The 14,202-nt window shown below is 32.0% G+C and overlaps 1 protein-coding gene and 1 pseudogene across 6 annotated transcripts in view; both read right to left on the reverse strand.

The window, feature by feature from the left end:
• Positions 1 to 14,202, reverse strand: part of LOC107943186 (histone deacetylase 15) — a 28,070-nt gene that overhangs the window by 7,110 nt on the left and 6,758 nt on the right. For 2 of the 6 annotated variants that reach the window (XM_016876931.2, XM_041107744.1), the window contains exons 3-4: positions 905 to 1,084; positions 694 to 808 (exon numbers count right to left, since the gene is read on the reverse strand). In XM_016876931.2, coding sequence (XP_016732420.2) covers positions 694 to 808; positions 905 to 1,084 — 295 coding nt within the window. Of the gene's footprint in view, positions 1 to 693; positions 809 to 904; positions 1,097 to 1,200; positions 1,481 to 2,131; positions 2,225 to 2,263; positions 2,539 to 14,202 lie in introns of those variants that run through there. The other 4 variants (XM_041107742.1, XM_016876929.2, XM_041107743.1 and 1 more) reach the window with 4 other exon arrangements.
• LOC121224434 (uncharacterized) lies at positions 4,896 to 8,446 on the reverse strand (annotated as a pseudogene).

Here is a 14,202-nt window from a genome sequence, read left to right on the forward strand (position 1 = left end):
TTCAAAAGAGTGATTTAGATGCCAACATATAATTCAGGTTGAAATGAAACCCTAAATTGTTACATCATCTAAATATGGCTAAATAGAAAGTAAATTTTAGGGAATCATTCCAATTCTCCAGAACTTAATTGAAATCTTAAATCCACTTTTTTATTTTTTTAAAAAGCCAAAAAAAAAAAAAGTTGCTCACCACTCAATGACAACCCCATCCTGTTTTTAAACTTGATAACCATAATTTCGACCATATATAAAGTGCATAATAAGAACTTGAACAGCATAGAAAAGCAAGATAATTAAATATAGGGCACTTTAAAATAATAATAAATAAGTTCACCGTGTAACAAAAATATTTAAATATGTTTATGGCATAAGATATCGTATGTTATTACAGCACAACCTCCACAACCTTTTCAATGCTGTCGCATATGATTATAACCGATTGGCCATTGATGCATTTCAATTTACCAGAAAGACCATCGTGAAAACACAAAGCCAACAACCACCAAAATGACAATAGATTCAAGAACTATACTAAAGGTACTGGTTTGGTTGTATATCAAGTGCGGAAGACAAATTTTGTTAGTACATTACAAAAAAAAAAATTAAGACTGGAAAAGAAAAGAAACCATCAAAATGTAGGGCAGTCCCATAGCCTCTTGGACAGAAGAAAAAGAAGGGCAACAATGTGGTTACCTTTCTCTCTTCCTGTGGCTTCTGATTCAACCTGAACAAGTTCTACCTCAGGTGAGAAAGGAGATGCATAAAATCCATGCCTTAGGATGCCAGATTCTTTATGTTCCCCACAAATCTGCATAGATTCCAGAAATCAAGATAGAAGATTTCGAACAAAGCATACCAAAAGAAGGGCATGGAATAGTATCAAGAAAAAGAATGAAAAGTGTACATCACAGAGGAAAACATCATCAAGGTTGACCATCGTGCAGTTGGTACAAAACCACTTCAAAATCTCTATGTGCTTTTGTACAGGCTCCCAATCACTGTCATCCTCATCATCATCATCAAATGCATCTTGATTGTGGTACATATCCTGAAAAGTCAATTCTTTTGGCAGCCTCACCTTTTTCTGCATACAAACCTCAAAACAAATTTAACACATTAGAAGCAGCATAAATAAGAACCAACATCCATAGCAACTATATTCATTGAAATTGAAGGAATTCCTTAAAGTGTGCTGCTTACAGATGCATCGTCAGCCTGTGTGTCTTCGTTTATATTGGCAGCAAGATCTCGATCAGATGGTCCTATGTCCCCTTTGGCATCGGAGCTATCATGACGAGAAGCTGATGCATGCTCATCAGATCCTAAATGTTTCCTTTTAAAGCTTTCATTGCTCTTAGTCCCCCCATTTGTCACACAACTCACTTGAACTGTTTCAGAAACCATATTGTTTTCAGAGTTCAATGGAGATTTCTGCCAGAATCATACCTTTATTTAAACCCGAATCATCTGCCAATGAAATCTATTTAAAAAGAAAAAATAAAACCCAACAAATTCAATTAGTACCAAGTATAAAATGAAATTTGAAAGGGGGAAAATAACAAGATAAAAACTTTTCATATTTGGCAAAATAAACAGTAGAAAAAAGGAAATGAAAACACAATTTTCAAAGATATCAAGCAAAGAAAAGGGAAACAATAAGTCAGGATTTTACATTGTTTCAAATAATTAAAAACACTGGGCATAAGTAAGCTAATACTGCACATCACAATCTACCTACAGATATCAATTAAAATAGGTGCAAAACTGATAAAATCTGAGCAAACCATTTTTAGTCATGAGCTATATACAGTTATACACACACTAAACGTCAAACAAAATAAAGAAATGAAGCATAAAAGAAGAAAGATATTTAAGTCAAATTAAAATTTTTTTTTCACTCTGCAAGTTGAGCATAGAAACAGAATTTTTTTTTAAAGTCAGCTATAAATAAATTTTCAAAAAAGAAAAAAGGAAAATCCACCAAAATATTCAAAAAAGAGAGTAAAAACCCATATAGTAATTCATAAGAATAAAATTAAAAAATAAACAAAACGTAGAATCGGATTTCTAAAGCTATATTGCAGTTAGAAGGGTAGCTCCAAGCGAGATTAAATTTAAAAAAAAAACTGACCTGTATAAATCTATATGTATACAGCTCGTTTTCTAAAACAATTTTTTTTTCAAAAAAAAAGGTCTTGAAGAAAATAAAGAGCTGATAAAAATAATTGCAGATAAAATAAATACATAATTTCAAATTTTTAACCTGGCTAGGGCAACCCGTGGAGGGTCTCGCAACGTAAATTCGGTATTTTTGAGGGAGGAGAGAAGGTAGCGACTAAAATATAGCTGTTTTCTTTTTCTTTCTTTTTGTTTTTAAAAATTTGGGGATTTTCGATGAGCAACTCTTTCACTAAAGTCCTCAATAAGTCGTTAGATTTGAGCCTATTACCCGCTCCTATTCTATGGGTTTTTTATTTGTCGCCGCGGTTATTTGAATGATTTTTCAGTTTGGTCCTTCATCTGTGGGCGAAAATTATTTTTTTAGAAAAATTTCTTTACGGTACCAAAAAAGAAAGAAAATATTTTTTTCAAAAAGCTACAAGCCAACTAGATTTGTCCAATAAATAGATGATCCAACCCAACTGATTGATTTAGCCTAAGTTGAATTAGATTTGGATAAAGATTTAGCTTTCAGTCCATTCAAATTAACTCAAATTTAAATAAATTTTAAAATAATTTTCATTTAAATTTAATTACAAAATATATATTTTTATTATTCTATTTTTTAAACAGTAATATAATTTTTTTTGATAAATCTTCTACTCAATTTATGGACACCTCTAAAACCAACTTACACAATTTGCTTACATTAAATCATGAGAGGGGTAGCCATAAAGCATGTTTCAGTCCTATAAAGTCATTTAAGTATTGCATTGTTAAAAATTTTGGTGTATTTCGATCACTTTAATATATTTCAATATTGGTTTATATTAATATATATTAGTTGATATAAATTTTTAATATTTTAAATTTGTCTTAACCATTTTTATATTTGTATATTTACATTGAAAAGACAAGATATGGCCACTAATTTAAATTAACTAATACTTTTAAAGCTTATGTTTATACTTATGTAATTTCAGTATATTTGCATGTATATTACTATATATTTAATTAAAATATAAATTAGATTATATATGCAAAAAATATTTTTTAAAATTGATTCTAATCTTACTATGATAACTAATCTCTCCGCATCACTGATTCAAATAGACCTTTTATCTCTTTATTAATAAAAAATATTAATATCTTTTGTTATTTAATACCCAATTTTGTAACTCGTATTCTTCCAAGCTAGACTTTTGGCATTTTGATGATTCCCATTTATTTAAACACTAGTGAAACAAATTTCATTCAACAAATACATATACATATAAGACGATTCTGTATAAGGCCGTTCCATTCCCTCTATTGAGAAAGTTTATGAGATAAAACCACAAATATCATATTTAGTTTCTTGAGTGACATACACAGAACAAATATAGGATACAAACATGGCTCATTAAGGGGGCACCATTTAAGGAGAAAACTGACCTCAACATTGGTAATTTGGTATACAAAGTGACTTGCTCTCCTTAAGAGTTTTGAGGCTATATAGATAGATTAAAACACTAAGCAGTAACTACAGTATTTTTCTTGAAACTATAAGGGGGCATATTGCTTTGCTTATTTCCTTTGCATCCTGCAAAAACAAAATGACCAAAGTTGAAATTATGAAAGCTCTTTTGATTGCTTGAATTTACCATTAAGAACCACCAGCACTCCATTGATGAAATCAATGCGCAGCAACAAGTAAAGAGATCCCGTTTTCTTAACCAATCAAGAATAGCAACTAGGAAAATGTTGCTAACAAGTATATACAAGGAGTTAATATAACTTTTAGTCCCTGAACATAACAATTAGATCCCACTTTGGTACATGAATTTAACAACTAGGTCCATTTTGGTCCTTGAACACCAAAATGGACCTAGTTGCCAAGTTCAAGTATCAAAATGGACCAAAAAAAAGTATAAGTACCAAAGTGGACCTGATTGTCAAGTTCAAGGACTAAAAGTTATATTAACCCTATACAAAGTTATCTTCTTTATTGTTGCTAGTTGAGGACATATTACTTCAACCTCCCTCTCTAACAACTTAAGTATCAAGCAATATCTATCATTAGCCAGAAAAAAATCTAACAATGAACCTTGATCTTGGCCAGGTGGTTCAAGGTGAATTACCTGAGAGGTCCCTTTGTCATAGGGACCTGATCAAATTAGTTCCTCTAATATTAAATGGATCAATTTAATCTATATACTACTAAAAAAGTCAAATAAGGCCTAATTAGAATAAAGTTAACATTTACTATTTAACAAAGTTCATATTTTTAAAGTTTTCATGATTCAGTAATGAAATCTTTTGATTAGAATTGAACTACAATTGAAAAATAATAATTTAAGACATTTTAAACAGTGAATGTTAACTCTATTACAATTTCGGGTTTATTTGATTCTTTTAATAGTATAAGGACTAAATTGATCCATTTAACAATAAAGGGACTAATTTGATGCAATCCCTCTAATACAGGGAACCTTTAGATACTTTAACCGGTGGTTTAACCATACACCATAACAACCTCGGCTAGTGGACTTCCTGAAGAGCAGGGTTCCATACACCATAACAACCCTAACAATGGCATAAGATGCAATTCTGCACATGCAATATGCACAGCAATATTATCCTAAGTACATGTCTGAGCCTCCCTAAAACTTCATCAGCTATAGGCAAATAGATAGCATTAGGATAATAGATAGCATTATGACAAATTTTCCAAAGAGAAGGGCAGATAGCTTTCGATACCTGAAAGATGAAATATATTTCTCAACGATTGGTTTTTGTTCGGTGCTGTAGGTGTACCATTTTTCTTTAGCTGCAACTAGATCACTGCCCTCAATATCTGCACATTAGTGGAAACTAATGAAATGGCAATTTGGTTGATAAGTGGTAAAAGTACCATGAAGACCCCTATATTAAAGTTAGATTGCATTTTGCTCCCTCTATTTAAAAATGGGTAATTAGTCCTTGTACATTAAATCAAGAGCAAACTGACCTTCTGTTAAAGATTCCATCCATTTTTACTGTTAAAAACTGATCCCTACATCAGCATGAGGTACATATGACATCACATTTCACTTTCTGATTATTCCATCAACCATGACAATTTTTAACAATACAAATAGATGAAATTTTTAACAACAAAAAAAACTATTTTACTTTCTGATTTAATGTAAAAGGACTAATTTGCTCATTTTTGAGTAAAAGAGGCAAAATGCAATCTAACTCCTAATACAAAAACCTCTACGATACTTTTACCATTAATAAGTCGATAAAATGCAAATTTTGGAAATCGAGCATATGAACAAACCTTGAAGTAAAACATTTGTTTCACTAGAGTAGCTTCTCAATTTCCAGAATCTGTGACCATCGCCATCCCAAATATTGGCTCTGATCTAACAGGATTTAACGGCTCGTCCTCTTCAAGCATCAATTGCAAAGCAAAATGTCAGTTGAACATAAGAACACAGTTCCATTTGTGCAACCATACAAAAAGCACCAAGGCAATGCTCAAATAGTATAAATTAAGTATAGGTAAAGATCAGTATTTTATGATCAATTTCAAGGTGCTGAGATATGATTTGCTCCATTGACCAAATGATGGTGAAACTGCAACAAGTCATTGAACATACCCTCGTCGACCACTGTCTCAGACACTTCCAATGTACTTGCAAGAGTACGGGCCACTTCAAGAGTTTGAGCCACTTCTGACTTTATTCTCGAAAGAAGCTCTTCATTTTCTGAAATGGAAAGAGGTGCACCATTTCTCATGAGAATAGCTTTGGCTATCTCGTCCTGCAACTTCTTCTTCATCTCTTTTTCAAGGTTTCTCTCCTACACAGAATTAGGACAAAACAAGCTGTGTCATAACATTAACATTAACACTACCACTAACTCAATCTCAGTTGCCATATTCATGTCATTACCTTCTCCCTCTGTGAAAGAAGTTTCTCTTTTGCTTTCTTTTGTCTTTCAACAAATTTCAAGTTTTGTTTATCAATCCAGCTTCTAAAATCTCTGAAAGAAGTGCGACTTTTTTTATTCATACACTTCCATATGAATCTAAAACAAAAAATACAAACACAAGCCTTACGTGGTGCTGAGAGCTTCATCACACAGAAAATTTAAGACTTTGAGCTTTTTAGAGGAATTTAATCGCTCGTATTTATCACCACCACCTACATCTAAACAATCCAACAATGGCTGCTTTAATGGATATTGAGAATCATTTATGTATTCTCCAAGAACTTGCACCCATGATTTTTCACTTAAGTTCTTATTTAAGCAAGGATACCTGCATAAAGATTTAGTTCGAATGATTGATATACGATTTAAAAAAAAAGTAACTGAACGTTTATAACAATCTAGTTAAAACAAGCATACTCTTTTCCCAAATCCTTTTGCATCATGGATAGCAGTAGAATGTGAACTGCACAATTGAAGGATGACGTAATTTGTGCTTGCGTTTACTTTTTCCAGTAAATAACTCTTTAAGTAACAGCTGAGACTGTCCTTTCTTCATATTGAGAACCTATATCAACCAATAAACAAATTAGAAACCTTACTCTATTAGGATTTATGCTGAATAAACAGATGACTAAGTTTACCTCTCCGAAAACTTCACAAAATTCTAGAAATTGTAAGGCATGGCCAACATCCTTGACAGGCAAGTCAATGCCATCGATATGGTTTAATGATGTGCCTTGAGGCAATACAATTTCAGCATCAGAAGCTTCGTTTTTGGCTTTTACATTTTTCTTCTTAAGATTTGGAGAGCTACAAATCGGCTTGTTCCTCACTACAGGGTCTGCATTGTTTAGCACTTCATCTTCTCCATGATCACACTTCATAGGCACCTTCATGTCAATTAGTTGGATAGCAGTAATCATGTCATTAACCACTTCGCCTTTGTTCGACACCTCCATGGAGGTCTTAAGCTTTTTAGGACTAATCTTTTGGAGATCATTGCCTTCCGAGACAATTTCCTTACCATTCTTGCTCCATTTGATCAACTTGGTGTTACTAGTTACAATCCTTTTGTCATTGGCTCGTATCAAACCATTAGGCTCTTTACAACTGCTTTCCTTTCTGCTATTACCAGTTCCCTTAACTTCAGAATCCTGTTAGAAAATTTTAATGAACACTCGTCGATAAGTAGAACCATCTTATTTTGGAAACTCAACAAGGATCAAGCATTCATCATATCATTGATCATTCTATCATAAAAACATATATACTCTAATCACACACAAGGATTTTAATGGCAAACAAACCTCAACTTCTGCAGCTTTTCGCTTTTTGGAAGACACAGCTACATCAACAGGCTCTTGAGAACCTGATTTTTTGGAATCCTTAAGATGCAACATATCTGAAACTGAGGCGAACCCATTTGCCTTTGCTGCATGTACAAGTACACCAGTAGGCTGGTGACCTCGTTTCTTCCTACAAGATTCAAATTCCCCCGTTTTAGATTACCCACAAAGAAAAAAAAACAAACAATAAGCAAGTATTTGCAATTGATTATATATCAATGTTCTAAATAACATATGGACTGACATGCAGAAACTACAGTTGCAAATTCCTCTACATCTTGGACAAGTCCAATCATTCAACAAAGCCACCTCCTCAGCCTTTTCCCCATATCTGATAAAAAACAAAAAAAAAATTAAGCTAATCATATTTCAAAGACAAGAAAGAAACACCCTGATTGTTAGATCTATAACACGATATGATCTAAAGATTTAAAAAAAAGCATGTTGACAATGGGATTTTTGTCTGCTAGAGGGTAAGATCCAGTAATGTAGCTAAAAATGTAAGGAAAAAAACCTGTTCAAGAGACATTTGTGACAAAAATGGATGGTACATTGCTTCCCATTAATCTTTGTCTTGCAAGAAGCTGCAAAATCCACTGTTTTTTGCCTACACTGCAATCATTTTTTACTCCAATATTTCAACAAAACGTAATTTTCCCAAGCAAAGCAACAAAACTTTATTAAAAAAAAAAGGCACCTGGTGACAAGTCTTGCCGTTCTGAGAATCATAGATTCGACCATGGATGAGTCGAACTCCAGGCGAACTGTTACGACGACGTTTTGGACTGAGTTGTGGTGGTGGTGGGTCAGTTGAGTAAGCTGAGTCAGTAGGCCGAGTTGTCTCGATGTTGGCGTTGTTGCTCTTCTTGTTCTTATTCTTCTTCTTTGATGATGGAGAAGGAGAAACAGCCATTGCTTAAAGCTTTTTTCTTTTCTTCAATGCGAAATTGAAGATCACGAAGTCTTTTTTATGTGTTAAAATTATGTACTTAAAATTAATTCGATTACTGTTTGCATCTTCGTTTCATTATGCTTTTAAATTTATTTATGTATTATTGTTTGGATTGGGCGTTTTTTTAGTAATTATTATTTTTTGTTTTTAGTGATTAGAGAAATAATAAATATTTGTTTGTAATTAATATTTATTTTCTTTTGGGATCCGGCGGGAAGAGAAATTAATGGAGGGAATGCCTGGGTGGGCTTGTTTTGGGAAGGGCCCATCTGTATTTTGCTTTTTTTTAAATTGACCCTTAAACTATATTTCAATTTCTAGATTAGTCCTTAAAGTTTTTTTGTCAGAATTTGTTAAATTGTCAATTATCCAAAATAGATATTTGCCAATATGAATTAGACATGTGGTATATTTTTAGGTAAAATGAGATAAATTTAATAGTTTAAAAATACTTTTGATTAAAAAATTTAAGGATCAATTTGAAAATTAAGGTATACTTTAGGGTCTATTTACTAATAAATCCTTTTTGTTTGAAGGCTTGGTTGTCTCGAGGAACAAACATAATCACCTGAAAATTTTAAAAATAAATAGGGATTTAGGGATAATGGGTTTCAATAGTTTCGATCACTAATAGATGATAGTTTGATTCTCATTGTTTTGTTAAAAAATAATAAGTTTAATATGTACTCAGTTCATTTATGTGAATTAGTTATGATTATTTTAATTAAACAGAATGCATGTTTATATTTATTTATTTATTATTTGGAACTTAACATGAATATTATTTATATTTTTCGTTTAACTTAAATGAATAAATACAAACACAAATGATGTTAAATAGACGAATATGGATATAATATTAAAATATTTACAAAACACAACAATCTAAAATAGATTATTTACCACAAAAGAGGAAACGTGAATATCACCTAGAAAATATGATTTACTTTATAGGGTCGATGGGAAAATGTTTAAGGCGAAATATTGTGAGGTCCTTTTTAATTATAATTGTGGTTAAGGATGAGAATGAGAGGATTATAGTCATTTGATTAAACCACGTCAAAAGTTAAAAAATTATGCTAATTACTTAGAATGTGTTAGATTGATTACTGAATACGTTACTTTTATTTTAAAATCACTCTCTCATTATTTAGTGATGAAACTGATTGAATTGATTGAACGATAAACTCATATTATTCAATGCATACCATGTGGCATGATTAACAATTGAATGATGTTTCTTCTTCTCCTTTTTTATTTGATACGTGAATTGAAAAATAATCCCACAATATCTTTAAATCGATGCCACCACTACAATAACTTATCCTTTCCAACTTCGGTAGTTTTTAGGATGTGATTTTTCAAAGGCCATCCAATTGTCCTGACTTTTAGTTACAATTTTTTGACATGTCTGGTGATGTCAATGTTGTAGTGTCTGCCCAAATTAAAAGTAACGGTAGACTATATTAGTATTCACCTAACTATTAATAAATTTTATTTTATTGTCACATAAATATGAAAAGTTATAAAATGATCACCCAACTAATTAATTTTATCTTTTTTAACCATCAACAGATTAAGAGGAACAACTTTTAGTATTAGTATAAAAGCAACTTCAATATTCAACATTTATATATTCTGTTAATCTAGTATTGATTCTAAAAAATCTAACCCATAACATTTGTATTTTTTTTGTTCTTGGAGTGTAGTTTGTCAAAGAAAAGAAATACCAGTGCAAAGTAGGCATTGTTGTATAGCAATGTTTGTTGGAGCTAGATTAAGCTAAAGCATAAACCAAACTTGAACGGGCATATAGACTATGTAGTATGATGAATTTATGTGTTCATTGCAAATAGGGGACTTAGATCCTTCAAATATGAGATTTTTTTTATTACTTATGGCTCTTTAATTTTAACGATTAAATTTTGAGGGTGTGATTTTCTAAAGTCTACATAAATCGGTATTAAATTAATACGTGTCTAAATTGCAATCATGCGACGTTGGTGATGATATCAATTGCATTGTTTGCAAAAAAAAAACAATAAAGCAAAACCAATCAAACCTAGACTTATCCATGGTCCGGTCCGATATTCGCCGAAAGTAAGAAGATTTGGGCAAATATAGTTTGAAATGAGTTTGGTAAAAAAAGATCATTTAGAACGGGTCAATATCAAGTAAGGCTTTTATGACCCAGGCCCGACCAATTGCAAAAGAACAAATATGTTGTTTCTTACAATTATTTTGCTGCTATTTCACTATTATGTTATTACTATTTTTATCGTTGTTTGATATTGTATAACTATTATTTATTGTTAATTTTGCTACTATTTTAGAAGCATTTACTCATTAACTTACACCTATTTAGTGTTATTTAAGTATAATTTTAAAAAATTATTTTCAACTTGTTATGAAATATTTATTTTATGTTTTTAGTGTTTTTAATGTATTATATTTAAAATTATATAAAAAATTAACACAGACAGGCCGGCTTGAGTAAAATTTCAGGATCATTTTTAGGCCGGGCCCGACCTATCAAATGGGCATAAATTTGTCAAGGCCCAAGCCTAGTCAAACCTACAGTTGGTATAATCATGTTCCTGAGTCAGATCAATTAGAACAAGTCAAGCCATGGGATGCTACATTGCGAACATGGGGAATACATGTGATAGATAGCAAATAAATTACTCGATCACATAAAAATTTATTATTTCTTATAGATTTATACAAAGCTAGACTCGCTAACCTCAACGACTATACGATACTCTTATTCCATTTAACAACAAACCTATACTATGTTACTCCATTCCATTTCATTCCGGCAAACAAGCAGTTCTCAAGTCGCAACAAAAAAAAGAAGGTCAAGGTCATTGGCATAGGCAGTGCAATTCACAACCGAGTACAAATCCACCAACGCTTCAATGATACTTCACTCACTCATCACAGGCATCCATTAACAATAAGTAAAATGCCACCACAAGGATCCTCAAGCTATCTTGATGTAACAACAACAAAAAACTTTCATTCAGCAATCTTAGGCATACTAGTTTCCGTCTTCATTTTTAAAACACCAACAGAGAATGACCCGTCACCAAAGCCGCATTGATAAGAGACTTAACGATCTAACTCGACTTTCCTATTCGATAACCACAAGGAGAAGAAGCACAACCAAATTGCTCTATAACATAACCACAACCATTTGGAACACAGAGAATGAAAGCAAGATTAGCAACTATATCCAAACTCACAAGGCAAAAATGTTCAAGCAAGTAATGTCCTAGATTTGGATTTGCCTAGTAAGAACAATGGACTGATAAAGACGGAAAGCTGTTAATCTAACGGTTTAGCTAAAAATAATAGTCTTATCTCTTCTTCTCCTCCCTAATAAGCAATGCCAAGAAGGCACATGAACAGGCCATCATTACTCACCATTTAAATGTTCTATATTTAACCATAATTTTGCATATGTTTCATGATAAGAGTAAATCATGTCCTATTTCTTGTTTGTTTCACCTCACATCCATGACTAAACACAATTCTATGCATAACTGTATGAAATGAAAAGCTTCAAATCTGTGACAAAGGAACGAAAATGGTCATCGTTCTCTATTCCTCTAAAAGGTAAACCGTAAACTCTCACCATTTCAACACCATCATTGGCAGGCTCAAAATGGCATCCCAAATTCATGTCTGCTGATAGAGAAAATTGATTCTCAAACCCTAATATTCCTTATTGCAGAGCATAAGAAATTTTCCTTCACAAAGCTAATCCCCAATCAAACTTTCATTATACCATGTTCTAGCATAAAACTTTAATCCCTAATTACACTTTCATGTTATTGTGTGTGTATATAGTTCAGTAAATCAATCTGAACCTTGCATTTTGGACATTACTATACTAATTCATGAAAATAATAGCAATAACTTGAAATTCGAATAATTATACCTAAAAACTCTGATAAATTCTTTGACAAAGAGAAGAACATTCAAAGTCGGAAGGGCGCAATCGTTGTACTGTTTTGAGTATCTTTCAATTTAATTCACACTTAATAAGAAACAATCACTAATCAACCAAATCACCATGATTTCACATATCTCCAGCTTACTGTATGCTGATTCTAAAAAACAACTTAAAGAAAAAGGAAAATGGAGGCTTAACTGTTAAAAAAGAAAAAAAAGAAAAAAAGAAAAGACTAGATGGAATCTTCAGTTCATCTAGCTTCTCTTTTCTTTTCAATTCGAGCTCATATTGCCTCAATCGCTCCTTCATCTTTTCCTATTCGAATAAAAATTAGAAGCTTACAATCTTTTCTAAATTAAATAAAAACAAATAAGAAATAAATGAGAACGACAAAAGATCTTGTAACTGAGTTCGACGCGGTGCATAACGTAGAAGCCAGGATACCGCCAAAATGGTGCCGGTGATGATACGGACATTCCCCATTGCACTGAGTTCATAGCCCTTTTTTTTAACTCGATCTACTACCTCAGTCGTAACTAAGTTGAATAAAATTGCTGCCTTTTTGAAAATTTCAAGGTTCTTTAGATGGGAATCCATTAAATGTCAATAAATCTTATATAATTTATTTAATCGTTAGTCATCTGGTCTTTAGTATAATGGTGAGTATTACGCCTGTCATCTGCGATCGGGTTCGATCCCGGCAACGGTGTTTCTTCCCTTTTACATTTAGGTTAATTCTGCTTTTATTCCTCTATTATGCTGGAATTTAAGATTTGATCTTTCTATTTTAATTTTTGATATAATTTGATCTTTTATTACCAAATTTTAGCATATTTAGAGGGACTAGAATAAGAATACTGCATATTATTTATTATCGTTATATTTTTTAAAACAACTCATAGGTTAAAGCTTAATGTAAAATTCCCCTCAAATTATACATATTTCTCATTTAAGTACTAAAATTTTTTCTAGTCACAAAGTACTTAATACTAATATTTTGTTTCATTTTATCCCAAAGCATAAGACTAATAATAAGAATGTGACACATGCCATGTTTTTCCTAAACCTTATACATTTTTTTTAATAAAATGAGTTGAATTAAAATTTTAGGGTACCATTTTTAACCAAAAAATATTTACGTACCTAAATGAAAATTCCATAATAATTTGAGGGTCAATATGCAGTTAGACCTAAAAGAAAAGCAAAATGATGGCCTTTCGGATCTTTGACTCTTGATGCCGCAAGGCAAGGGAACTTTGAGAGTTTTCATTGCTCTTTCTATCTTCCACAACTTCTTCAAAATCAAACCTAATTATAAAAAAATATGAATTATTCAATTTCACTTTCCTTCCTAAACTTCAATCCTTATTTAAACTCTCCTTCCTTCAAAAAATCCCGAACCAAAAGAACCATGATCAATCCTAATTTTCAAATTTCAAATTTTCTCCCCAATACGGCGAGATTCCCAGGTTCGCCGCCCACCAGAGCTCGCCTGCAGCGTTATCGTCGTCCGGTAATCCGGCAAAAATTCAATGGCACCCCCACAACGTATTAATACGTCCTTTGATTTTTTTAACGAATTTAAGCTCTTTTAATGAATTTTTTTTTTCTTGGTTCATTTTTTGCAACAGGTGGGTTTATGATGGTACGCTTAGCGAGCGAGGTTCTATTACCGTAACTTTAGCCGATGGAAAGTACTTTTCAAAAAAAGTTCATCTTCGAATTACTTTATTGTTAAATTCAAGAACTCAATTGTTTGATGTATCATGCTGTTGAAAATAATAGCAGAACTTGCTGAAGGTTATTTTTTCATAAAATTTATCATT

Source organism: Gossypium hirsutum, chromosome D12 (genome assembly GCF_007990345.1).
Source record: "Gossypium hirsutum isolate 1008001.06 chromosome D12, Gossypium_hirsutum_v2.1, whole genome shotgun sequence".
NCBI lineage: Eukaryota > Viridiplantae > Streptophyta > Magnoliopsida > Malvales > Malvaceae > Gossypium > Gossypium hirsutum.